Source organism: Microtus pennsylvanicus, chromosome 5 (genome assembly GCF_037038515.1).
Source record: "Microtus pennsylvanicus isolate mMicPen1 chromosome 5, mMicPen1.hap1, whole genome shotgun sequence".
Taxonomy (NCBI): domain Eukaryota; kingdom Metazoa; phylum Chordata; class Mammalia; order Rodentia; family Cricetidae; genus Microtus; species Microtus pennsylvanicus.
Genome location: NC_134583.1, coordinates 119,464,251 through 119,492,112, shown reverse-complemented (window position 1 = coordinate 119,492,112; position 27,862 = coordinate 119,464,251). Strand labels below are relative to the sequence as shown.

Sequence of the window (27,862 nt, the reverse complement as noted above, 5' to 3'; positions counted from 1 at the left end):
AATGTATTTTGAGTGTTACAGACTGTCAGGGTAGCCTCTTCTCTCTTATTCCCAGGAAGTAATACATGTTATGTATGGGCCTATCCATAAGAGCGAAGTTCAGCTAAAAGTGTTTCCCAACAGAGCCAAGGATAAGTTGCCATAAATGTGACCTTTCTCAAAGTTCATCTATAATTTTGGAAGAAAAAAGGAAAGTCCCATATTTATTCTGTAGTCTTCACAGACAGAGAGAAGGGGAGGCATTTCCTATTAGAATTTCTATTAGGTTTTTAGCTCAGTTAAAAACAAAGAACTCTCATGTAAACACAAGCTTAAGTTTAATTGAAGAAAACCTTCAAAACCTTCATTAACAACAAGAAAATTTTAACAATGCTTACCATTCTTTAAACATCATGTACATTATTAATATATACTGTGTATTTCCAATCAATTCCACTCAGGCTCAATTCAAGAAACACAATTATAACAGGTTTTATACAAAAAATACTTCACTAAGAAAGTAGGTAAACTGCACAAAAACAGTACAAGTATAATGTGCATAGCAATATAGCTTGAAGCATCTATTTATGGCTTTGTTTAAATCAAAACTATAAGGGGAATGGGCCCACTTAGGACCTACTGTTACAGTTGACATATGTAAACTGTTCACATCATTTTTAGGCACTTGCTAACAATAGTGTTTAATCCCTGAAAAAAATAAAACATATGCCCCCAACCAAATAAAAAAAAGTCAGAAATAAAAAACAAGAAAATAACATGGGTACAATCTTCTTTTTAAATCACCCACTTTTATTAATGCATGCACAGAACTGAAAGAAAATAATTTTTTGTGTTATAAACCTTCTGTGCAAATTTACATAATCAAGTACAAAAATATGTACATTTTGTTATATACAAAAAAGAAGCCCTGAAGTTTTGATCCAATCAATGAAAATGTCATTAATATGTATAGTAACAACAAAGCAAAAAATGATGCTGTACATCATTTTTTAATAGAACTTCATTATTCAATGAGGCAAAAAATTGATACAAATGTTTATGGTAAAGTTAAATCAATGGGTTGTTATAAAATGTCCATTTTGAAATTGTTGGGCATGTCTCTTACGAATTGTTCTTAAAGATTTATGAATTGCTACAGAGTCCATCACTAATGCTTGTTTCTCTATTTTCAAATGCCAACTATTAATACTATTTTGGGTTGTTGGTCATCCTGAAATATTACTAATGAAAATGATATGTCCTAATGTGGACATGTTTTGGTAAAAATAGTAATTAAACACAAGCAAAAATATGATCTGCTTTGCTAACCTTGCTTTAAAATATTGTATCTGTAAAAATAAGTTGTTTGAATTTTCAAGAAAAGCCATTCCCTTTGAGGTGTTTCCATGTTTTCTGTTCATTGTGAAAGGATGCCAACCAATGGAGGAAAAAAACTATTTGGCTATGGTCACTTCTAATCAGATAAACACAATTCTGTGCAAGGGAACCACTGGAGAACAGAAACAAATTCAGGAAAATGTTGATTTTCAAGTGGATTTTAGAGAAAATTTCTTTCTCCTCTGGAGACTGCCTCATTTACTGAAGTGATTCAGACAGTCAAAGAGTAAGAGAATCATCTTGAGGGTATTCCGATCTGACACAGGGCAGAGTAACGGCAACAGGACTTACTTGCCCAAAACACTTCAAGCATTATTTTAACTATAGTCCAGTAAGATGTAGCTTCGAAGGAACATAATACCTTTCAAATGAACTGTAACAGACAGAAAGTAACCTTATCAAGCTTAGGCCATCTTCACAAGTGGTAAGAAACTCATGTGTGAGACGGTTCTTCATCTCCAGAGAAAACTCGTTTGTCAGATCTATAAGGCTGGTTGGAGAAGAAAGCGAATGGGGCTGTCCACCATTACCCTCTGCTCAAGTCTCTAAACTCAACTGGAAAAACTCTTATCAAAAATTTCCTTAGTCCTACCTTCCCACAGATGCATCTTTAAACAACTAAAACAAGGCTCATCTGTGCTAATTACTTTCTTTCAAAACATGTGAACTGTGGCATTTTCAAGTACCACACATAAAGCTTTTCTTCTTCCACAGAAATATAACCAACTCTTAAAATGTTCAAAAACTATATTGATGTAGAAAAATGCCTGAATTATGGTAACTTAGCCCATATTTTCCTTTTAAAGTCTCTTTCCTTTGTAATCACAGTAAGTTATTCTAACACATTCCAATCCCGAGTAGCTTCCACTAAATGTCTCTGCCCATGGCCAGCCCACATATCCTGATTGTCAAAAACTCGACCACAGAACCAGCAGTTAAACTTAGTTTTCAAGACATTTTCAGAGGTAGATTTTACAATCTGGTAATTATTTTTGCTTGTCTTTTTGAGTGTTAGTTTTAGCACAAATCTTTCTTTCACAGAATTAGCAGGTTTAAGCATTTTGTGTCTCTTGGAAAAGTCATTGTAAGTTGTTTCTGAAGTGTTATAATAAACTGGCTTCAGTAAAGCATTAATAGTTGCTTGTGACAATGAAACCTTCAGTACACGTCCATTAAACTTTGCAATAGTTTTCATCACACGTTCTACTTCTGGGGCATCTGCATCAGGATGGTTCAAAACCACAACTGGTTGGTTTCTCCTAGGACATTTCACCAGTTGTTTGGAATTAAAAGGAAAAAGTCTCAAAGTTCTACCTGAATCCTTTGAAAGCCTCGGTCTGCTAAATGTCAATGTTTCCTGGACATCGTCAGAATTAGCCTTTTCTCTACACTTTCTATGTAATGTGGACTTTTTTCTTGGAGGTTCTTGGTAATTATCAATATACTTTCGTTTACAGCTTCTGTTTCTAGATACAATGGTGCTTTCAGAATCTTGACTTATACGAGTCTTAATTTTTGCAAATTTATTTTTACAAGTCTTCCTTTTATTGAAATTTCTCTCATTTATACAATTGGCTTTATACCTTAATGCTCTAGTCTCTGAATGCTCACTGATACATGCTGGTTCCTCAGAAGATTCTAGGCATGCTGCAGTAGAAGCATGAACAACTTCATTTGCTGGCATCAAATCATTTACTAAGACTGGTAAGGCATCTCTAGAAGATTCTGGCTCTTTCTGTTCTCCAAGTCCTGGTAGTTTAGATGGTACATTCTCTTTCTGGAATGAGGGTTCAGAGTTACTAACTGAAAGATTATTAGCAGCACTGACATTTAAAACAGGATTAAAAATTTTTACCAATATTTTCTGTGGTGCTCCTTCAGGTCTCTTTGGCTGAATATGTTGGTAAGGACCATTTCTGACTAACTTAGGCTTAAGCGGTTCAATGTTATTTGGCATCATACACTTTAAAAACACAGCTTGTTTCCCATCAGGCATGAGGGTGTACAGAGATGCTTTGGGCAAGGTTTCACTCTGTAGCTTTCCTGTATCCAAGATATTCATCTTAGGGCCCTGCTGTTCAGGTAGAATGTTAGGAAAACGAACAGCTCTCACTGAAGAAGCCACTGATGTTTTAATAATGTAAGGACCCTTCAATGGTGACACATTTGCTGAGCAACTTTTCATGCTGACACAACTGCCACCACCGGAGCAAAGTGTAGGGGTAAGAAAGTTATTGTTTGCTTCTACCTTAAGCGAAGGTGTTTTGCAAGGTTCTGTAGTTACAGTTCCATAGCTGGGAACATTCTCAGTTTTGACAGTGTTAACACCTTCAGGTTTCCCTTTATTAAGTGTCAAAAGCACTCCAGGTTTCTTGTTCACAAGGAGAGAAGCAGGTGCACTCTGCTTATTAACCAAAGGGAGTGGTCTTCCAGAGAAAACGTGGAATCCAGGTTTGTTAGCAACATGCAGTGGTATAAGAAAACCTTTTGGAGTTTGAACAAATACAGGATTTCTCTGTTCTGAGGTTAGAAATGGATTCTGAATATATACAGGACCTGAATTTTGTGTTGTGGTTCGGAGTTTGTCTTTTACAAGTTGTTGTGTTATTATTGCATCTGACTGAGTCTTAAGTAGTGTCACGATACTTGGAATTTTAGCGGCCACCTCTGAATTTCTCACTTCTTTTAATGCTGTCACTTGTTTTTCTTGTCCATTACATTTTAAATTCAAATCATTTGTAGGCACACTAACACCTACACTGGGAGATGGAACTGGGAAGACGTCTTGTGCCTGGAAGTCTTTAGAAGATTCTACTACCATGTCTTCTTCCTCAACCTTTTTAAATGTTTGGTCACAATTGAGTGGAAGGTTTTTACTGGGAATGTTATCAGAATTTTCCTTTGTATCAGATTTTGGTTTTAATATATCTTGAAGTAACTGGTTTACTTCTGGTGGTAAAAATTCTGAAGCCTGCTGGCTTTGGAGAGAGAAAACAGATGTGATTCTAGGCATCATAGGGGAGCCAGGACTGGGAATGTCATTCCATTTAGTTTCTTCAGTAACACTCAATAAATTTTGGTTTTCATCAGTGAAGAGGCTTTGCTTATCAAAGTTTTGTCTTTCTTCTAAATTACATGGTTCTTCAATTTCAGCTTTTGTTTTGAAAGTTCCGTGTTTATCATTTAACGGGCTGACAGATGTTAATGGGCTACCTGAGTTGGAGCTCTCCTTTTTCATTAGTGGTGAAGGTGAATCACTATCACTAGCTGAGTCCTCAGTTGTTTCACTGGAAGAGTCCCTCGGAAGGTTTTCAAACCCTCGTGTTCTTGAAAACCTACGATGCTTGTAATTCACCTTTGAGTAATTATGAAAAGGTAATGATCCTTGGTTGGAGGACTCAAAAGAGCTGGAGGATTCGTCAGGTAACTCAGAGCTAACATAATTGATGCAATAGTTATGCATATCTCCACAACTGTATGCATTTGGCTTAGTGGTAAGGTTGACTTTATCTGGACTTTCAATGGTGGTGGTACCTAATGCATCTGGATGACTCTGAGTGGTATGATTTTCCCACGAGTCAACATTATCTCTTGCTTCAACTTTTGTAGTCAAACTCACTGAAGCACCAACTGATTCTGATGTTGTTGGCAAAGATAAACTTTTAATGTTATCTACCGTCTGAAGCATATTAGTCTTTTCAGATGAGAAAGCCATTTCTTTTTTAGAAATTTCTTTCCTGGAAAGCACAGGAGACGAAGATGAAAGTGGAGCTGCTTTGACAAAATCTGTGTCATTCACCTCAGTTGTTACTCCAGTTGCAAATCCAGCACTGTCCAAAGCTAGGGGTGGCAAATTAGCTGTACTATCCTTTTCTGTGTCTGGTTGTAAGGCTGGTGCAGGTAAATTCGGTTTACTGATAGGCAACAATTTTATTACAATATGCTGTCTCCCATCAACCACCTTGAAGCCCATAAACTTAGCACTGTAGTTAGCAGGAATTGTTATCTTATTATTTTTCACCAGGAACACTGTAGGCCCTTGTACACTACTCTTCAAGGAACTTGAAGTAGCACTTGCTCCCTCGTCAGCTTTATTATATTGCCCAGGGGACAGCAAAGTTGACTTTTCTGATTCTGTGGGCTTATCATCATTCTCACAGTGCAGTCTTTCACCCTTTTCTTCATTTAATTGCTCTTGACTCTGGTCTTCAGATTTAGTCTGTGTTTTGTTCACTATATTAAACGTGTGAGCAGTTTTTCCAATACTTTCATCATTCCCATTGGTAACTGTCTTACGTTTCCAAAACGTCTTTGTTGGACCTATTTTGTATCTCTTAAGTATTAGTTTAAGCCCTGTCGTAGTTGTTGCCACTCTTGTATCATATTGGTCTTTTTCCAGTTTTTCTTTCGCATATAAGTGTTCTTTATGCAAAGTTATAACATGTCTGACAAGTTGGTCTTTATGAATGGCACCGTAGCTACAGTAGTGACAAGTGAAGGGAAGAGTACCAGAGTGGACACAAAGGTGCTTCTGAAGCTCTCCCTTGGTAACACAGAGGTGACGGCATTTTCCACATTTATAATGCATTTCTTTATGTCTGTGAATGTGCTGAACAAATGTGCCAACATCCTGGGTAAAGAATCTACACTCTTCACACTGAAAATTACCATTAACACAATGTTTAGACGTGAAGTGTTTTGTCAACTCCAATAAAGTATATGAACGCTCACTGTTACAAATGTCACATTTTACAAAAGTGCTCCTATGGGTTTTTCGGTGTTGTTTAAATATCTGGAAGTCATTTGCTGAAAAACTACACATTTCACAAGGAAACGAAGGCAACTCACCATGATGCCACATTTCAAAGTGTTTCTGCAAATCGTTTGGACTATACTGAGTACTGTCTTGGCATTTTAAACAACTGAAGTTGAGTATTTTTGCAGACATGTTTACACTCTCTTCTTCGGTTCGCTCAGATTTACAAGGCAGGACACACTCCTCAGCACAGCTTACAGTCTTTACACTGAAAGATTTCCTTGCAGTCTGTGGTTTACTCTGAAATAATAGTCTGTATTTTTCAACTTCATGTTTCATTAACACTTCATTTGGAATATTTATCTTGGGCAAACTGATGTTCACATGTTTTAGCTCGTAATGAAAACTAGTTTCTGGAAGTTTTGGTGTAGGTATTGATCCAATAGTGTCTGCTGTCTTATTTCCTGCATCACATTTTCTTGAAGTAGTTTGTTTTTCATCACAAAATAGCTGTGTCTGTTCAAATGGCATGATTTAATTTTTAAAAAAATCCAGTTTCTTTTGTTCTGAAAATTTATGAAGTTATTTGTGACTTAAATACAAAACAATACTGAGCTGCAACATCTTCAAAATTACCAGGAATCAATTCACCTAAAATTAAACAAAGAATTGAAATTTTCATCACAAAATTCAAAGTAAATTTCTTATTTCTAAGTTCATTCTGACTCAACAAAGCAAAAATGCTAATCAAACACACATACTAAAGACACAAAGACCTGATCTGTTAAGAACACCCAGGTTTAGAGGAAGCGTCATCTAGCAATAGAAACAGTATTATTAGCTTCTACTGTTTCTCCTTCCCTTAGCTTCATGGTTAGGCACTAGGTGATGCCAAGATGACTGTTCAAGTTCAGTTAGCAGCTTTCAAGGTACAAACTTCATTAAAAAACCTATCACTCCTCCAAAAGCACGACACAGTCTTGGCCCAAGTTTTCTTAACTGTTATTCCCTACAATAAGGCAAATTTCTATGAATGACCATACCTGATTTACAGGCCACTCATGGGAGTCAGAGGCATAAAACACCATCAAGCATGAACTGACATTAGGGACTACAGGACGCTTCCCTAGAAGAAAATCAGCATTATTACCAGATGGTATGAACAGACAAGATAAATGCAAAAAAGGAACATACACATATGAAGTTTGCTATTTGTCTTGCATAAATAGAATATTACTTAAAAGACTTTAACATCTTAACTTTCTTTACTTTTGTATATACTTCTTTCAAAGAACACCAATGCAACCAGATCTAGTTTCCCCTTCCAATGACTTCAGAACATCTCAGAGTAGATATGCTGTGGACTACTTCTTACTGCTGGTGGAACTGAATTCCTACTCTTTTGCTATCCAAGGCTGCTACAGGCTCTGACCAGAGAACAAGATCTAGAAGGACACATTAAGCTGAGCTGCTCATGACTGGATGACTTTGTTCTTGTATTTTCTTTCTTGTAATGCACATATTAAAAAAATTTTTTAAAGCTAAAAACAAACAAAAAACAAAGACAGCTATAGAAACTATCATTCCATGTCACATTTATACATATAATATTTCTGAAAGATATCTAGATTTACATTTCCTTCCACCCAATGTGCAATTCTGCAGTTCTAAAAATTTCTTATATCCAACCAAGTTAAAAACCGACAGAAGATATATTATAAAAGAATTATATTTAATTTTTCTAATATATAACTTGTATTTATTTTTGTGCTCCTCTCTGATCAGAAAGACAAAGTATTCATGAGTAACATAAGAGGTAAATGTGTATTTATCGTTTCCTCATGTATTAAAAGGGATTTAAATTGAAATGGCTATTGGTTGAAAACTGCAATATACTAAAAAACATAAAGAAGTAAAAACTATAGATGCAAACTTTCAATCAACTATTTTATTATATTAATAAATTTCAAAGCAAAATTTTCAACGATGGTTATCAACAAGGATAACTGTCATCAAAGTAACTATTTGATCTGATAAGCCCATTAAGAGAGTAAACTAAGTTACTGACTCTAAAATATTTGAAATAGTGAACCTAGGATAGTATCTTTAAAACTTTAGTATTACTACTACTACTATTATAACTACTACTAATAATGGTGGTGGTGGGGTATTTAACAGTAAAGGTAATATGAAGGGCATGGGGGACCTAAAAGAGGAAAACTACTGAAAGTAACTGGAACTGTTAGAAAGTCAGGATATAAGGATGTCTAAATGAATGTTCCTTCATCCAGATGGAACTTAAAGATGATTCAGTAATGACTAGCTAGAGAAATCTTAATTTACAAATAAATACCCTTAGCTTTTACTTAAATTTGATAACTTTCAATTAATGCAGAATGTCAATACACTCTTGGAAGAGCTCAAATATTTCAGGTAGTTGAGGGCTTGTATCTCAAATTTCAACTTTACCTGGAGAATCTATTTGATCTTGAAGCATGTTTACCCTGTGTGTAAGTAAAGTCACTAAAGAACAACTTATTCTAGAGTTGCCACCTTTGGCTGAAAGACAGATGAATGGAAGGAAGGAAGGAAGGAAGGAAGGAAGGAAGGAAGGAAGGAAGGAAGGAAGGAAGGAAGGAAGGAAGGTTGGTTATAAATACCTCAGGTAATACAAGACAGGAATTTTATCATAATTTTCACTCCTACCTATTAAGCTAGTTTTTAATTACAGTCCAATTTTCATCTCCACCAACAAAGATTGCTGGTTATTTAAACTGTGGTTTTTATTAACTTTTAAGTTTATCAACATCCTAAATCACTGAAATTAGACACTTTGGTAAAAGTATTAAAATAATCTGCAATTTCTTACACCATGATGACCAACAAAAACTATAGGCTTTGACCATTGAAATAACAAAAAGACTTAGTGGAGAAAAAGTTTTTTTGTCCAAACTGGACTCAAATTCTGGGGCTCAAGCCACTTTCGCACCTCTGCTAGTGAGCAGTGGTGATGTGGGAGTGTCATATATCAATCTGTTGATTTCATTGGCTAAGCAATAAAGAAACTGCTAGACCCATTGGATAGGCCCACCCTTAGGTGGGTGGAGTAAACAGAACAGAATACCGGGAGGAAGAGGAAGTGAGGTCAGACTCCGCAGCAGCTCTGCTCTCCGGAGCAGACGCAGGAGAGACGCCATGCTACCTGCTCCAGGGAAGACGCACGCTATGAAGCTCCGACCCAGGATGGACTTAGGCTAGAATCTTCCCGGTAAGCGCACCTAGGGGCGCTACACAGATGATTAGAAATGGGCTAAATTAATATGTGAGAATTAGCCAGTAAGGGCTAGAGCTAAGGGCCAAGCAGTGATTAAATAAATACAGTGTCTGTGTAATTATTTCGGGGCATAAGCTAGCCAAGCAGGCGGCTGGGATTTTGGGGACATAGCCCCGCCGCCACTTCATATTACTACACAGTGGAACTACCAGGACATGCATCATATTCAGACACGAGCCACCATTTCAAAGAGAAAAAAGCCCATTAGGAGACACTCATTCAATCAATATTTAATAAATATCAGTAAGTAAGAAAGTGACAAAATTTTGCCTCCTTTATCCACTAAACATACCTTGGGAGAGATGGAGACTTGAATGGAAGATCAAATTGGAGCTCTCTGGGTGACAGAAGGCTCAGGAAAGAGAGGAATCCAGAGTTTCCAGCTGAGTTCAGAAGCTAGAAATAGGGAATTGCTATTATCAACTGTTAGGAGAGATATAAGAGGAAAATTATTACTAAAGGCAAATGAACCTTCCTATACTAACAGATATCTCCCTCTGCCTAGTACTGTCTTTTCTTAAGATATGCTTAGGTCACCTTCCAATTAAAAAACTGAGAAAATCTTGTTTTACCGCATCTCAATTGTTGATATCACTAGAAAAATTAAGCAGGAGCTTGACATTGTGGTGCATGCCTTTAATCCCAGCACTGGGAGGGAGAAGGATCTCTGTGAATTTGAGGCCAGTCTGGGCATATAGTGAGTTCCAGCTGGTCAGGGACACACAGTAGGAGCAAAGAAAAAAAAGAAAAACAACCAAGTAAAAGGATAAGCACAAATAACTGGATAAAGTGATGGGCGGGAAGGAGGGAGGGAACAATTTAAGTATTCAGAAAAACTTCTTTTTCTCTTTGTCTTATTCAGAGTGACTAATGAGTTATTGCCATTGATTAAAAAAAAAAAGAAAGAGACAAAGAAAATTTCTTTTAAAAATCAAGTAATACACAGCTCCTCCATATCCCCTGACCTCACTCAGGGGCAGGGAGATGCCTAAAACCAGAATTACCTAAATACTGTATATACAGTTATCTTCTTACATATATTTATGATAAATTTAACCTATAATGAATCCAAAGACAAACACATAGGCATCCTCCTGAATATTAACCTTCATCAGGCGATGAAAGGAGACAGAGACAGAGACCCACATTGGAGCACCAAACAGAAATCTCAAGGTCCAAATCAGGAGCAGAAGGAGACGATGCACGAGCAAGGAACTCAGGACCGCGAGGGGTGCACCCACACACTGAGACAATGGGGATGTTCTATCGGGAACTCACCAAGGCCAGCTGGCCTGGGTCTGAAAAAGCATGGGATAAATTTGGACTAGCTGAACATAGCGGACAATGAGGAAGAATGGGAACTCAAGAACAATCGCAGTGGGTTTTTGATCCTACTGCACTTACTGGCTTTGGGGGAGCCTAGGCAGTTTGGATGCTCACCTTAGGAGACCTGGATAGAGGTGGGCGGTCCTTGGGCTTCCCACAGGTCAGGGAACCCTGATTGCTCTTTGAGCAGATGAGGGAGGGTGACTTGATCGGGGGAGGGGGAGGGAAATGGGAGGCGGTGGCAGGGAGGAGGCAGAAATCCTTAATAAATAAATAAATTAAAATAAAAAAAATAATAGCGTGCCAATCTATCAAATCCAGCTAGCATTAATGCCAGTGAATATTAAAAAGCATCTGTGAAAAAAATTTAACCTATAATATAGACACAATAAAAGATGAATAATAAAATAGAATAATATGTATAATAAAAAAGTATGTAACTGTACTATATTCACCATTTTCTGGTATGAAGTCTGATGATACAATGTTCTCAAAGCAAGGTAAATAATAGAGATATTGTAGAATAGCATTGAGCTACTACACTGGAAAATATGATGTCATGAACATCAAGTTGACAACTAAGATACCTCCCAAGTGACTAGAAGGCAGGTACCAATACACAGCGTGGGCAGGCTAGACAAATAAATAATTCACACAAGGATATACAGAAATAGACTACAGCACACCTCTCAGAGTAGCATGCAATTAAAACATGAACTCATAGAGCCTGGCGGTGGTGGCACATGCCTTTAATCCCAGCACTCGGGAGGCAGAGGCAGGCGGATCTCTGTGAATTCGAGGCCAGCCTGGTCTACAAGAGCTAGTTCCAGGACAGGAACCAAAAAGCTACAGAGAAACCCTGTCTCGAAAAATCCAAAAAAAAAAAACACAAAAAAACAAAAAAACACCCCCCCCCATGAACTCATTACTTTTGGACTTTCTTCCTTCCTTCCTTCCTTCCTTCCTTCCTTCCTTCCTTCCTTCCTTCCTTCCTTCCTTCTCCTCCTCCTTCTTCTTCTTTTTTTTTTTTTTGGTATTTCAAGACAGGATTTCTCTATGTAGTCCTGGTTGTCCTGGAACTCACTTTGTGTACCAGGCTGGCCTTGAACTCAGTGATCCACCTGCCTCTGCCTCCTGAGTGCTGGGATTAAAGGCCTGTGCCGCCGCCACCACCACCTATTCACCATTTTCTGACTATCACTATTGGTTAAAAATGGGAAAATTCTACAGTAGGCAATCACAATGAGATTTGAGATTATATATATAAGAAGACAGCTAATGTTCTATAAGAGAGAAAAAGTAATTTTGAAGTCAGATGAAAAAAATATAGTAATTTTTCTTAAAAAAGATTTGCATTTTTAAAATCAAAGTTTCTCCAAATTCTAGGCATATTATTAGTAGGAAGAGAATATAAAACAACACCTACAACTTATCTAGTAAAAGATTTTAGTTTAAAAAACAAAATAAACTTATAACCAAATATGGTAAAAAGTTATCTTAAATAGAGTTAAAGTTTTCATTAACTTCATCAACTAGTTAGGTACTATACTCAGCACCAATACTAGTTAGCCGGCTGTAAATGCTATGAGATATGGATATGGAACAGGCATTTATGGAGTTTTCAGAGGAGAAGAAACCCAGAGTTCATTCTACATTTACTCTAAAGTGAGAAGAAATGAGAAGAAATTATATAGTCTCTAAGAACCAGAGACTATATAATAAACTCTACAACACAGAAGTAAATATAAACAGCATTACTAGTATAATTAGGGAAACAGAAAAGATTGGAGAAAAGGAACATACACAACAAATACATAAGCAGTATTTATGGAAAAATTAAGTGAGTTCCCACTGCAGAGATTACAGAAAGAAAATGTTAGATGCTGGAAAGCAAATAGGCAGTAATGACCAAGAGCACTTATAATCTCTGGCCAACAGTTGGTAAAGCTAAGAACTGATCACTTTACACTCTGAATTTTCAGAAAACCTAGGAATTATAGCACCAAGCAGGTAGGAAAGCTAAAATAAAGTGAAATTTGGAGACAAAAAAAAAACAACCCTGCAATTTAAAAAAAAAATAAAAACGAACAAGCACATCCACCATATTAGTATGCAAATTTGCTTTAGCCTTTGCTAATTATAAAATTATATGTGTACCAGATAATTGTTTTAAAACAAGTTATTATGATTCATTATCAGTAAATACTTAATTTGTCTACTGATTTTCTAAGCCTATTTACCCACAGTTACATAAAACTTTTTTGGGCAAAAGGGCTATGAGTAGAAAAATCTTAAGAAGCCTGTACTAGATAGAATACTAATTTTTGTTTGTTTATCTGATTGTTTTGAAGTAGAGTCTCTCTACACAACCCTGACTGCCCTAGAACCGACTGCACAAACCAGGCTGACCTCGAATTAATAGAGATCCACATGCCCCTGCCTCTCCAATTCTGAAATTACAGGTGTGCACCACCACAACCAGCAGAATACTGTTTTGTTTTTTTTAAGGAGTGGGATAGGAAGGAAAGGGCAATGATGTAATTCAAGCCCAGGGACTTATAGATGCTAGGTAAGTGCTCTAGTTAAGTATGTGTGGGCTACAAACACATCTCAATGTATTCTTTAAGAAAGTGCTGGATTTGATCTGATAAAGTTTTATTTAGAGTTTTTAATGCAATCTTTAACAGTGTAGACTTTGATATTACAGAGAATTTGAACAATGACCTATAATGTCTACCATGTTATAGTCTCTGTACTAGCTAACTAACCATAATGTTTTCCTTAAACTGATATATTCTGTACCCTCTTCTGGCCCCATGGGCACTGAATATATATGGTGCATATACACACACACAAGCAAATCACTCATACACATAAAAATAAATATTTTTAAAAGAATATACCTTATGAAATAAGTATGCATCAATATCATCCAAACATACGTTAATAAGACTATGATAGCCAGGTAGTGGTGGCACACATCTTTAATCTCAGCACTTGGGAGGCAGAGGCAGGTGGACCTCTGAGTTTGAGGCCAACCTCATCGAAAGAACGAGTTCCAGGACAGCGAGGGCTACACAGAGAAAGCCTGTCTTGAAAAACCAAGAAGAAGAAAAAAAGAATATGAAGTAAATTATAAAATATCCACAAGAAAACATTATACAGAAAGATGTATGATTGAATTGGGAAAGACAGTTTTGTATAACATTTTTAATTTAAAAAAAGAAAGATGTACATTAAAGCATCCAATGTATTTTCAAGTTAGGAGGAAAGGTCATCATTTGTATGATAGGAAAAGAACCTAAAAGGCAAATAAATCTATAGAAAAACACTCTCCAAAGCACTGAAAGATAGCATGCTCTGTACAATCAAACTGTGTTACCCAATCAACAGATTCTTCAGCCCTCCTAAGTATGTGGATGGCAACAAGGAACAACGTGACTACCAGAAGCCTTTAGGGACACCTGCGTGTGTAGTCCTGTCCTTGATTAAATTCTGGAAATCCTCACTCTTTAAAGTAAGTCCCTTTTTTTGCTTTATAGCTCATACTGCTTCCATTAAATGTAGCCAAAAGTTCATACTTAGGGACACATAGTAGGCGAACCAATGCTAACTGTACTTGTTTCACAAAAAAAGTATGCTTTGTGAAAGCCTTTGAAAGACAATAGGGCATGAATGTACAAGAAAGATTGAACAGGCAATCTAGGTCAAAGAACAAGAAACATGAGAAGCATTTTTTTCTCCAAAGGTGCTGCATGATCTAGCTCAAAGAGAATGCCTTACAGAAGGCTAAGCAAGAACTAGACTATAGATGATACTGTGAATTTATATGAAAGGTGGTCGATAAGGAGAAAACATAAGAGCAGCACTTCCAAAATAGTAATAAGATAGCACTAGAAAACAAGATAAACTGAAGAGGCGTAAAAATAGAGGGAAAAAATTGTAAGATCAAAGGGACAAAATAAGATTGGGTTACAGTGGTGCACACCTGCAATTCCAGCACTTAGGAGGCAGAGGCAAGAGGATTAAGATTTTATGGCTAGCCATTACACAGCAAGACCCTATCTCAAAAAATAAGTAATAATAGTTTTTTAAAAAGGAACCAGAAAAAAAAAATCAATGTTGACACAGGTTAGAAATCAAACAGTGAGTAAAAGACTTGAGAAACTTCATAGCAAAATGCCCATGATGAGGAGATCCCAACAGAATCACAAAGGTCCAGTCCTAGAGTTAGTCTTGCTTCACGTGCAGAGCAAAGAGCAAAGAGACTCTGTAGAGCCTAAGAAGGAAAAATTGTGGTTTATTCACTAGGTTCTAGTTAATAACAACAAAAAAAAAGCCCAATTGTTTTAATCTTAGTGCTTGTGACTAAGCCTACAGCTCTGTAACACCACAGTACAGATTGGGAAGCTAGTAATTGTCATGAGCTTTTTCTTTATAACTACTGCATTCCTTGACAATAACGCAATCCTTTTTCTGTAGTGATAACTTAGTGCAGACAGACCTATGAACACAAGTAATCAGAGGGGGAGGGAATTAAAGCAGTATGAGGCAGAAAAAAATACTGATTATTCTGCCCAAGAATCTAGAAAAACAAAAACAAAAGCAAAACAACAAAAAACCTTGTTTATTTCTTTAAAAGCAGATCCTACAGGAATATCCTCAAAATACTGTCTTTTCATGATTTGGAAAAAAGCATCTGAAGCTTTTTTTTCTTTTTCTTTTTTTCTCATTAGGCATTTAAAAATTTTAAAATGTCTACCTAAGGAACTCAAACTATTATATTAAAGCAAGAGAAGGTTTTGTAATACAAACATACATACACACATATCACAGACACCCATAAATATGCACACACACACATATAGTAATAAGGAACGGCGGGGCTGTGTCCCCAACACCCCAGCCGCCTGCTCGGCTAGCTTTTGCCCTGAAATAATTACATGGACACTGTATTCTTTTAATCACTGCTTGGCCCTTTAGCTCTAGCCCTTACTGGCTAATTCTGATATCCCGATCAACCCATCTCTAATAATCTGTGAGCACCGGTCTTACCGGGAAGATTCTAGCTAAGTCCATCCTGGGTCGGAGCTGGGGCATGGCGTCTCTCTGAGGTGTCTGCTCCGGAGAGGAGAGCTGTGGAGTCTGAGCTCACTTCCTCTTCCTCCCAGCGTTTTGTTCTGTTTACTCCACCTACCTATGTTCTAACCAATAAAATGGGCCAAGGCAGTTCCTTTATTAGCCAATGACCTTCCTCCATCACACACATATATAAAAAACAACTCAAGCATGATCATTTCCAATCAATGTGACCTGATATGCAATTTAAATGCAGAAAATATAGCACTAACAAATTATTTATCTTCATATGCATAAAGCAGACATAATAAAATATAGGTCTAGAAATGCCAAAATTCAATCCTGTATCTGATTCCCTTGAATTTCAGATGAAATCATTTTATAAGAAACTTTAGAGAGCATGTTAACTCGCTTTACAATAATCTTGAGTTTAGTTTGAAATATTAAAAAATCAGAAATGTAATCTTAAAATGTAATACTCATTAAATTAATGGTGTAAAAATGAAACAAATTAGAACTCAATCAATATGTAATGAAGAAATACTAATCTTGGTTGTCTTTCTTCTGGACATTACAACTGTGATGAGAATAGGCAGATATTAAGATTTTGAAATGTGGGGTGGGGAAAAACTGTGGATGGAATGTAAAATGAAATTTAAAAAATATCTATGAGAAAAAAAGGTTTTGAAATGTATGAGGCCAAGGAAAGGACTCAAAGACAGATTGCTATTTGACGTGAAAACACGTAAGAACATGTAATTCATCCCTGTCAGCTTCCTCCAATAATAGAAACTGTTTTCTTCATATACAAAGGACCTTTTCCATGGTTACAACTTCAACTCCCAAAAATTCTTTCTCCATCTCAGTACACAGTAACAAAATCTATCCTATTCCTCAACCCATAAAGCAAGGAATTATCCTTTCTCTTATTAAATATTGTCTTAGTCACTGTTTTGGTGCTGTGAAGATACAACAAGACCAAGGCAACTCTTAGAAAAGAAAGCATTTCATATGTAATTGGGGGCTTGCTTATAGTTTCAGAGGTTTAGGTCATTATCATCACAATGGGGAGCGTGGAGACACACTTGGTGCTGGAGCATAGCTGACAATATTCTGATCCACAGGCAGATAGAGAGAAAGAGAGTGTGCAGATGCACCTGGGCTTCTGGAACTTCAAAGCCCACATCCAGTGATATATCTCCTCCAACAAGAATACCTCCTAATCCTTCTACTTGTTCTCAAGTAGCGCCACTGTCTGATGAGTAAACATTCAAATATATGAGCTTTGGGAGCCATTCTTATTCAAAGCACCACAACCACATAACCCCTAAGTAATCTTAATCTACTATTTTCAAAATATCTTGTATCCTCACTCCCCTTCTCTTGATAGTCAATGTCATCACCTTAGTCCAGTCACTGTCAGCTCTAACTTGAAGCAAAATAACAGTCTTCCTAAGTGGCATCCATGCTTCCCTCCTGCCTACCACATAAACAACTCTTTAGGGCTGGAGGGATGGTTCAGCAGATAGGAGCAATAGCTGCTCTTCCAGAGGACCAGGTTTCAATTCTTAGCACTCACATAGCAGGTCACAAAGATCTGTAATTTTAGCCCCAGGGGATTTGACATCCTTTTCTGTCTACCACAGACACTGCACACAAGTGGTGCAAAGATACACATATAGGCAAAACACCTTACAAATAAAATAATATACTACTGAAAAATTCAATAAAATAAAATGTATTCTCTAAGCAGGAGTCAAATAATATATCAATATAACTCATAATGTTCCCTAACTTAAACCTTAAGTCCACTGGGCTGATCTAATAGAATACTATATAGTCAGGCAGTGGTGGTGCATGCCTTTAATCCCAGCACTTGGGAGGCAAAGGCAGGCTACTCTCTCTGTGAGTTCAAGGCCAGCCTGATCTACACAGCTAGTTCTAGGACAGCCAGAATTACAAAGAGAAACCCTGTCTCCAAACAAACAAATAAAATAAAGGGATACTAAACACTGAGTGGCCCATAAACAGCAGAAATCATTTCTCATAGTTCCAGAGTCTGGGAAGCCCAAGATCAAGGCACTGTTATCTTCCTAGTTCATAGATGGAAGAGAAATAGAAAGGAATTCTCTAGGGTCTCTTTACTAAGGACATTAATTTCATTCATGAAGAATTTGTCCTCATAATCTAATCAATCCCTAATGGCTTGATAGTTTCTTAGTAATAATTAAGATTATTCAATCTATAGCACCATAGCCTTAAATTTTAGTCTTTTTGCAAGAGCCTGACAAAAACTAATACCTGAGGCTGAAAAATGGTTAAGTAGTTGAGAGTACTTGCTGCTCTTCCAGAGGACCTGAGTTTGGTTCCCAACAACCACCTTAAGTCCACCAGAATGGGTGCCAGCACTCAAGCGTACGTACTCACATGCAGACACATACACACCTACACATAACTTGAAAGTATTAAATAACAAATCTTGATTTGTAATTATTAAAAAATGAAACAACACCTTATCCTTGTCTTCTCTCTTCACTCTCATCTCATACTTCATTTGCCATCTGCAAATACAATTTAGCAACCCCCACGGTCTCCTAACTCCTCAGATATTCCTTTCTTAACTTTGCCTCTCCATTTGTTACTCCTTGCTTGAACTGTTCTGTCTCAAAGGGCTACATCCACTCATCTTCTGGCTGAGCTCAAATGTATCCCATTCAGCAAAGCACCTATAAATCACCCTCCTCAGTAAGAAATAAAAACTATTTTATGCCTCTTATTAGACTTTTACAATGTGTTGGCAACATTTTACCTATCTTCCAATTTACACTATCTACACTAGGGTTTTAACTATATAAGGACTCTATCTATAATGTTCTTTGCTGCTCTATCAACATAGTCCTGGGCTTGTAGTTAGCACCAAATCAGTGCCACTCTTTTGCTCAAAGTATCAGAAGTACAATAGGGAAAAGGGGGTGGATAAAAAAATCCCTCCCCTTGTGGAGATAATAGTCTACGGTTTAGAGAATAAAGTACACTGTTAATCTATTCAAAGGGAGCAAAAACAGATCAAACAATGGGGAAAGGAAGAACCAAAGTGTTATTAGGAAAATCTCACTTCAAAAGTTCTTATGGGGTCCTGGGTCAGTGATATTTACTAGTCTAGTATTCTCTACAAAGCTTTGAGTTCTATCCTCAGCACTGCCAAAAGAAAGAAGAGAGTCTTAAGTTAAAAGGAGGGACTGGGACACAGGCGTAGCACTTGCTTTTAGTTCCCCGACTTAGGAAGCAGAGACAGGTGGATCTCTGTGAATATGAGGCCAGGTTAGTTTTTGGTCAGCCAGTGACACACAGTAAACAAATTAATATAAACTAAAAAAGGAGAAGTTGAGAGAGCTAGCATTCTAAGTAAAGGAATATTACGTGCCGAGATCCTGAGTGTGCAGCAAGCCTAATATATCTGGATATATCAGTATTACTGGATCAGAAGGATTGAAAGGCAACGTAATGTAAAATCAAAGGTATAACATGGGGACAGAAATAGGGCCTGAAGGTATAAGCAATTTGACTTTATTCTGAATGAGACGGAAGCTACTTCAGATATAAGATATGAGCTGAATTATTTTTGTTTCTTCCTTGAAAGTGTCTTGGACATGCTAGTCAAGTATATTCCAACTAACCTACATTGCCCAGCCCCTGAACTACTTTTAAAAGAGATCACCTGGGTTATTATATAAAAAAATAGAAGATTTGGGAATTATTAATTTATTAGTTATTAAGTTATTAGGGGACCAGTTTAAAGGTTATTATAATTACTGTGTATGAGATGAATCTAGAAGGAATGGTAGAGTTCTGAACTGATTCTGAAGAAAGCACCTACAAGATTTATTGACCTATGATCTCTGATATAAAGAAATCTTTGAAAAGCAATTAAAATTTCCAAATCCAATAACTGAAAGAACTATGTTGTATTATAAGCCATTAAGTATTCTAATATAATTAAAATGTATGTCAAATATTTACTGAGATTTAAAAAAATGTAGAAATAATAGGAAAGTATTTTTAAAAGGTCAACTATACCCATGCACAATTCAGGATCTCTCTGATATTAAAGAGGAATTGTATATAATTAATACTGCATGAAACATATGGAGTTCTAGTTAAAAGATAAAATTTCAGTTGTCACCATGATATAACTGTGTTTGTATTTATGTATTTGAAACACAATTTAAAATCATCAAAGCATAAGTAAATAAAATGTTTAAAGCATAAAGCCTCAATATATAACAATATAGCTGGGTGGTGGTGGCACACGCCTTTTATGCCAGTAGAGGCAGACAGATTTCTATGAGTTTGAGGCCAGCCCCATCTACAGAGCAGGTTCCAGGATAGCCAGGGCTACACAGAGAAACCCTGTCTCGAGAAAAAAAAAAAGTAAAGAAAGGGAAAAAAAAATAAATGACAGTGGGCTGAAGAGATGGCTCAGTGGTTAAGAGTATTGACTGCTCTTCCAGAGGATCCGGGTTCAATTCCCAGCACCCACATGGCAGCTCACAACTGTCTGAAGATCCAATTGCAGGGGATCTGACACCTTCACACCAATGCACATAAAATAAAGTTAAATAAACCATAAAAAAATATTTTTAAAAAAATAAATAAATGACAGTATTTAGGAAGAAAAAATGAAGAAAAGTGAGGCAGAAAAGGAACATCCACTGATACTAAAGCTAAATGAGAATGTGGTAGTCTAAAAGCAAGGTGAAGAAAATGGAATTAATCAATTTCGTTAAGTAAGCTAACACAGAAATTACCACTGGTTTTAAGGTCATGATCACCAGGAACAATGATTAGTATAGTTTTGGAGGAGTTAATTAGTAGAGAAGGCAGAACAGTACAGATTTAAGAGAAAAATGGGAACAAAGCTGCCCTCCAGACAACTCTTTCAGGAAATTTACCACAAAGACACACAGGTAGTAGAACTCAAGTGTTTGTGCTTTTTTAATAGACAAAACTGTAGTATGAATGAATATCAATTAAAATGATATGGTAGAACTTTTTTAAGCTGAGGATAGAAGAAAAATGTAGTAGCAATGCCCTCAGCAGATCAGAAGGGATGGAGCCTAGAGTAAATTGGAAGCATACTTGGAAAACAAGACAACTCCTCCCTAGTAACTGCAAGGAAGGCACAGACACTAGCAGGTGGACACATCTGGCAGACTCTGGGACATCTTGTGTCACAAAACTAGCAACCTACAAACTACGGGCCAAACCGGGTCAACAGCCTGTTTCACAAACTTCACTGAAACATAAGCTACAAATTGTCACCTATGACTACTTCATATTACAATGACAGCTGATAGTAGTACCAGAAGTCATATGGCCCCCCAAAGCCCAGACATTTATTGTTTGATTATAAGAGTTTGCAAACGCAGGTATACCTAAGCCATTAACGATCTTTAGGTTTGAAGGTAGAGGATCTGGCTATAGAAAAGAAGACATGATCCTAGACAACACCAGCATCTAACAAGCAAGCGACATATTAGCCTTTTTGCCTTTTTTTTTTTTTTTTTTTTTTTGGTTTTTCGAGACAGGGTTTCTCTGTGGTTCTTTTTGGAGCCTGTCCTGGAACTAGCTCTTGTAGACCAGGCTGGTCTCGAACTCACAGAGATCCGCCTGTCTCTGCCTCCCGAGTGCTGGGATTAAAGGCGTGCGCCACCACCGCCGGCGACATATTAACTTTTGAGTGAGACAGGTGCTCACTGTGTATGTAGCCCTGGCTACCTGGAACACACTATGTAGACCAGGCTGGCTCAGAACTCACAATCTCCAAACTCTGCCTTCTGAGTGTTGGGATTATAGGCGTGTCCCAGCATGCCCTTTAGGAGATGAATTCTATGAATAATCAAATATTACTTAAATTTCATTCATCCTGATCAAACTGTTTTGTCTACTGCCATATCACTTTCATTGACTTTATCTTTAAAAGAAGTATAGTTTTGGTCTGTTACTAAGGGATCTCTCAAAAAAATCAGTTAAATTTAAGAAACAGAATAGCATTCCACGTTAATTATGACCATTTGTTTACTGAGGGTCTGTAAATTGAATGTAGAGCCAAAGCAAACACTCTACTACAAAGCTATAGCCCTAGCCAAATGACCCCCCCCTTCTTTATATTCTCAAGATACACACAAAGAGGCTTTTACCACAATGGATAATTTCATATCATTTAGGTATACTTCATATTTAACATCAACAAAATGGCATTAATAATTGTCGACAGAGCTAATACTTATTTTTATCTATTATTACATCTTGAAATAAGACCCCTATGAAGCTTTCAAACTTAAATACACTCTATTTTTCTGATACTCACATAGCAGTATCAATCCCATCATCGATTTTGCAACATGTAATAATCTAAGTAATTTTAGTATGTAATCATGCTGCAATTTCTTCCTCACTTCATGCAATACTTTCACTATTCATGATGTCACTTTTTCTACACAATACATATCTAACACAGTTTTGAAAATTCTCTACATTCATCATTATTTTACTAACAAACGAAGTACCATGCAAATCTGGCAAGGCGTCAAACACATTATATAAAAAGAGGTTACTCAAGTAAGGAACATAAATGATGACTTGGTGTCTCAAATCAGCTTTTTTATATTTGTTCTACTCAATATAGCCGTCAGACATTAATTTCTAAATAAACAAAAATTTATGCCTTTGTGAAAAAAAAATTTATGCCTTTGTGCCCTAAAAAGAACACAATCTACTGATAAAGTTCATGAAAGAACATTATGATTACCAAGTAATATAAAACAGTATAATCAATCCTGGGTATTTTATGTATATAATTAGTGCATTTGAGTGGAGAGTGGAGATACCGTGGCGCCCACAGGCCCTAACTGACACAGACGAGAGACACGTATCTCTGGGCTGAGGGCAGATTAAACCACGTTTTGTACAAAAGCACAGCATTTTCCACTACATCTTTATAGCTCTACTTATAATTTGTGGGCAGTTTCTGCCATTCTTCTTGTCTACATCAAGATATTCTGATATTTATTCCAGGAAACCATCATAATTGTTTAGTCAACCTCCAGTATCTTTTCTAACAAAGTAGATATCATTAGTTATAATGTAAATATATATTACTGTTTTTCTTTAGGTGTATTGAGTAGCACTTGCTAAGTTAAAGCATAGACTCTGGCCATTTATAGCGCTTTGAAACATGTTTCTACCATATTGACCTTTATTGGTCATTATCCAGAAGCCCTTAATCTACCTATTTCGTGACATATTATAAAACATTAAATAAACTATAAAACCCCAAATTACTTTTTGCTTGCATTAAAATAAAAACTTCTACCTATAGAAGTCCCTTCTATTTTGGCCAAAAACAAAATACTAAGGTAACTTAGAAAATGCACATACATGTAACCATTCAGTTTATTTAATCCACTATTAAAACATGGGAACTTACTACTTAATAGATTATCTACTCCAGCACGCCAATCCTTATCATACCTTTCTTTCAGGAACAAAGGCACACAACTTAATGCTTGGACAATGCCATAATCAGGTACAGTGATTAAAAAGAGATAATATCTGGAAATAAAAAACCAAGATTTTAAAATTTTTGACTGTAAAATGTCCTTTGTCAATTATACTTCATACTTAACTTCGGCATATAAGTTTGTTTTTAAGATCTTTTGTACTAAGGCATAAGCATATCATTGATACCCAGTGATAACATGTCATAACTTGTATAATACAAACGTCACAACTCAAAGTATAAAAATCTACCTAATACATTAGCATCACTTAATACAATAAAACAAAAGCTGGTCTTGCCCCACCCAAATCACAAAAGCAGAGCCAGTACTGCATCCAATTCTGAACCACTTGTGTGACCACTACAAAAGCATCTTGAGGATGCTCAGTGCTGGTATACGAGATCCCATGAAAACCGTTCACCATGCGAGCCAGTATGAATATTCATAGTCCAGACATGAGAGTAAACCAAGAGTCCAAAACTTTGTAATAATCGTTTTCTTCCACTTATTGCAAAAAATGTTTTAATAGAGTACCTCAAGAAATGCAAGACTCAAACTTGCATTTAAGAAACAATAGGAAAGTAGGAAGACTGTCATATTAAGTGCTCTACAGGGCACCTGCTTCAATGAGAACAACCCCAAACAAATGCAAAGAGTAGCAGTGAAAGTACATTAAAGGGGCATTGTAAGTATTTTTTAAAATCAAACTCTATTCAGTTAAAAAATTTCCCATTCCTATTTCAAAATACAGCATCTTTTGAAACCAGAGTGTGCAATAAAACTCTCGGGTTAGAAGTTTATATACTATGAGCTCACACAATAGATATGCACTGTAATTGCTGCCCTTTTATCTTTCAAACACTAGACACATGTTTTGAATTGGTAATTATCATTTTGCAAAAGAAAACAAAACAAAAACCCAGTAAGGTCTATGTGATTACCTATCCCACAAAATGCCAATACCCCAAAAGTGTTCATTTGAGCTGCCTTTTATGAATTTCTCAAAAAAACACAGCTTTGCTGAAGGATAATAAACGCATCTGCACAGAGTTGCAGATATAACTTTAAAAATGTTAGGGTATTTTAGCGAGTCCTTTAAAATGTTGTCTATCCACTCTGATCATATATACTAGAGCAACTCTAATCAGAGCGTTCTGCTGGAAAAAGAGCAATTCAATTAGAATTAATCAAGAGTGCCTAAAAACAGACTTTCAAATTAATGACGCTCCTACCACAATGTGAGTTGTTATCACTTTGCATCCCTGAGATAATCACAGGCAGCTCAACATTCTCATCAATTAAAATGTGACTTTTTTTTCTATTTTCAAGACTTAAAAAAAAAAATTCACAAACACTAAATGCCCCAAATTTAAACCTAAAGATAAAACTAACCCTTAACTTTTGTTTTCTAAACTTCGAAGCTCCATCTGTTCCACTGGTCTAGATAAGAGTTAAAACACATCACCATATATGCATTCAGCCCGTATCCTTGGCATCAAAAAAGCCGTCTACTCAGAGACTTAACAAAGAGGACACCATGTTAGAAGAGATTCAAGATGGACCCTACAAGTAAAAAAAAAAAAAAAAAAAAAAGAGCCAGCTACAAAGACATCCATCTGCCACTGGGTGTGGTTGGAGTGGGGGTGGGGAGTCGGCCAAGATGAGCACTTTTTTGCCCAACTCTGAAGAGGGCGCGGAGTGCGTGCGCCAGGGAGCGGGGAGTCTGTGCGAGGGAACAGCCCCCAAGAGCCCTAGGCTGGGCCCGCAGTAGGGATGCCGTCGAGGCGGGCCGGCGGACCTACAGCTCGAGGGGTGCGGGCTGAGGGCTGTCCACGCCGTCCGCACCGGCCGCGGAGCCCGACGAGTGATGGCTTCGCGCGCCGAGCGCCCCGTGTCGCCCCCGAACCCCGCGCCCGATCCGCCCCTTTCCCCGGAGTTCCGCTGCCCCTCGGACGCGCGGAAGAACACCGTCGCCGCGCTCGTCCCGGTCCCGGGCGAGGAGCCTGCAGAGCTCCGACAGACAAACTTACTGCAAGCCCGAGCGGAGACGAGAGCGGCCGGCTCGAGCCGCTGCCAAGAGCCCTGGCTTAAAAACCACTGACTTCTCTAGAAAAACTTTGCCGCAAGTTGGGCGGAAGCGCTGAATGGACGGGACTATTTAACATGGGCTTCCTATCACAAGAGGCGGATCCCTAGACCTTTGGGGGGGACCTGATAACCCGCGGACTCGCCCCTTGCCCCCTGCTGTCTTTCTGTGCGCCCCGCCATGCTAACTGGTCTTGGCGGCTCCGCACTACGGGGAATACCTGTCGTGGTCCCCATTGCCTGCGAGTCCCAGATGGCGGCCATTACCCGTCCATCCGGGTATTTCCGGTAAGCCGAGCGCCGCGCTGCCGGCAGCGCACGCTGCGGCGGAGGGATCCGCGCTGCACCTGAGGCGAGCGGAAGAGAACGGCGGCCGGAAGGGTCCGCGCCTCAGCCTCACGAGAGCAGGCCATGGCGGGAGTCCACGGCTGACCCCGCCATGAGCCGCCTCCCTGGCTCCCCCCTCACCACTGTCCCTGCGCTCACCCGCGGCGGGGAGCCAACTGTCCCTGGAAGAGCGGGAGACGGCCACTCTGTACCCACCAGAAGCTGGGTGCGCTTGGCAAGCCTTGGCTGACAGGAAATGGCTTCCACACAGAGGGTTTAGCCAGCCCCGTCTTAGCAAATGCCGTCTTCCCACTACTCACTCGGATCGTGCAAGTCTTGGTATCCCTTGAAGTCCTGGTCGATGGAAGAAGCTGCAGCCCACGGGGAGCCCACGCTGAGGTCAAAAGCGGGGTCACAGGCCACCCTGAGGGATGGTCTCCTCCTCACGACGCGCCAGGCGAGCTCATCCCAAGGCGGGGAGATGTCGTCTGAACTAGGAAGTCCTCTCAGCGAAAGAATCTCCGGCCCACGCACGCACAACAGTCTCAAAAGTGGAATCCTTGCCCCTGACAAAAGAATCCGCCCCCTACGTCACGCAAGAGTTGTACAGTCTTCATACATGGCTCCTCGCTTTCAACCCATTTCAGAAGCTTACTCGCCTCACATGGTGAATAAGCACCTAACTTACAAAAAATACGTCGAAGCACGTGGCAATTGCTGTCTTCAAAAACACTAGGCGGAAGGATATATAAAAATATTAAAACCGCGAAACTCTGAGAACTTTGGCTTCGACTGTGCGCCGTAGTTTTTTTTTTTTTAGGTTTGCTTGGCGCTTACGGGTTTTTCTTTAAAAACAGCTTGAAAACTTTTAAGTGTTTTCCAATCGCATAGAATATGCTTTTGAACACGATGACCTGTCGCCACAAAAGTTTTTCTCCACCCTTTAATTAAAAACCACGCAAAGAGCCCCTCATTTTTAGGTGGTACGTATGTTGGTGGACAGTAGTCATCAGAGAAAAGGCACGCTGAAATTCACATGAGTAGTACAAATAGAAAGCCAAAGGAGAAATTTATTAATACCAAAGGGCAGTATATAATGAGGACTATTTTCTCTAACAACAGAAAGAGAATGCATATCCCCGAGGAAAGAAGGGGGAAATATCTTGTTTGGTTTTAGGGTTTTTCATAACCATATTTCTCTGAGTAGCTTTGGCTGTCATGGAATTCTCACTGTAGACCAGGATGGCCTCGAACTCATAAAGAACTGCCTGCCTGCCTCCCGAGTGCTACCACGCCTGGCTAAAAAATTTTTTCTTTCTTTCTTTCTTTCTTTCTTTCTTTCTTTCTTTCTCTTCTTTCTTTTCTTCCTTTCTTTTTTAATTTTCCAAGACAGTTTGTCTGTGTAGTTCTGACTGTTCTGGAACATTCTCTATAGGTCAGGCTGACCTCGAACTCATATAGATCTGCCTGCCTCTGCCTCCCAAGTGCTGGGTTTAAGTTTGGTCCACCACCACCTAACTTTTTATTCTTAATAGCAAAAAAAAAAAGTTGGTAATATTGGTAGAGTTGACTATCAAGAAAATGCTTCACTGTGCTCATTCCATGTGTGTGTGTGCACATGCGTATATGTGCATGCCCGTGTGTGTATGTATATATACATGTATGTATGTAAAGTCTTGAAAGCCTGCATTTATACTAGAAGACTCAAAGTGTACATGCTAAATAAGCTACAACATTGTTGAGGTCTTCCTCTTGCCCATTTTTTTTATTTCTATCAAACAGCTCTCTTTTTTTAAAAAAAAAAAAAAAAAACAGCTCTCATTTTATGCTCTTTAAAAGTTCTGAACACCGAAGCTAACAAAAGTGAAAAGACAAGGAGGTAGTCAGAATGTAAAGCTGTGTTCTATAATGCTGCACACTTAAGAAGGATAATTAATGGGAGTAGGAGATCCATAGCAATGCTTTCAGGGGTTGGCTGTTCTGAAGACCAACATGTTATAAAATGACATGGGGCAA

At 38.0% G+C, this 27,862-nt stretch overlaps 1 protein-coding gene across 6 annotated transcripts; it reads right to left on the bottom strand.

Annotated features, from left to right (window-relative positions):
* Positions 1-301: 301 nt before the first annotated feature.
* Positions 302-25,862, bottom strand: Znf518a (zinc finger protein 518A). Of its 6 annotated transcripts, none has more exons than XM_075974066.1 (5): positions 25,741-25,843; positions 23,406-23,486; positions 9,760-9,890; positions 7,177-7,259; positions 302-6,784 (listed from the first exon to the last, which is right to left on the bottom strand). In XM_075974066.1, the coding sequence occupies exon 5, from the start codon at positions 6,662-6,664 to the stop codon at positions 2,210-2,212; it is 4,455 nt and encodes a 1,484-aa protein (XP_075830181.1). In that variant the 5' UTR covers positions 6,665-6,784; positions 7,177-7,259; positions 9,760-9,890; positions 23,406-23,486; positions 25,741-25,843; the 3' UTR covers positions 302-2,209. The 6 variants fall into 6 exon arrangements, with proteins under 6 accessions (XP_075830181.1, XP_075830182.1, XP_075830184.1 ...); XM_075974067.1 differs by lacking the exon at positions 25,741-25,843 and adding an exon at positions 25,465-25,693; XM_075974069.1 differs by lacking the exon at positions 25,741-25,843 and adding an exon at positions 25,233-25,310.
* Positions 25,863-27,862: the final 2,000 nt, after the last annotated feature.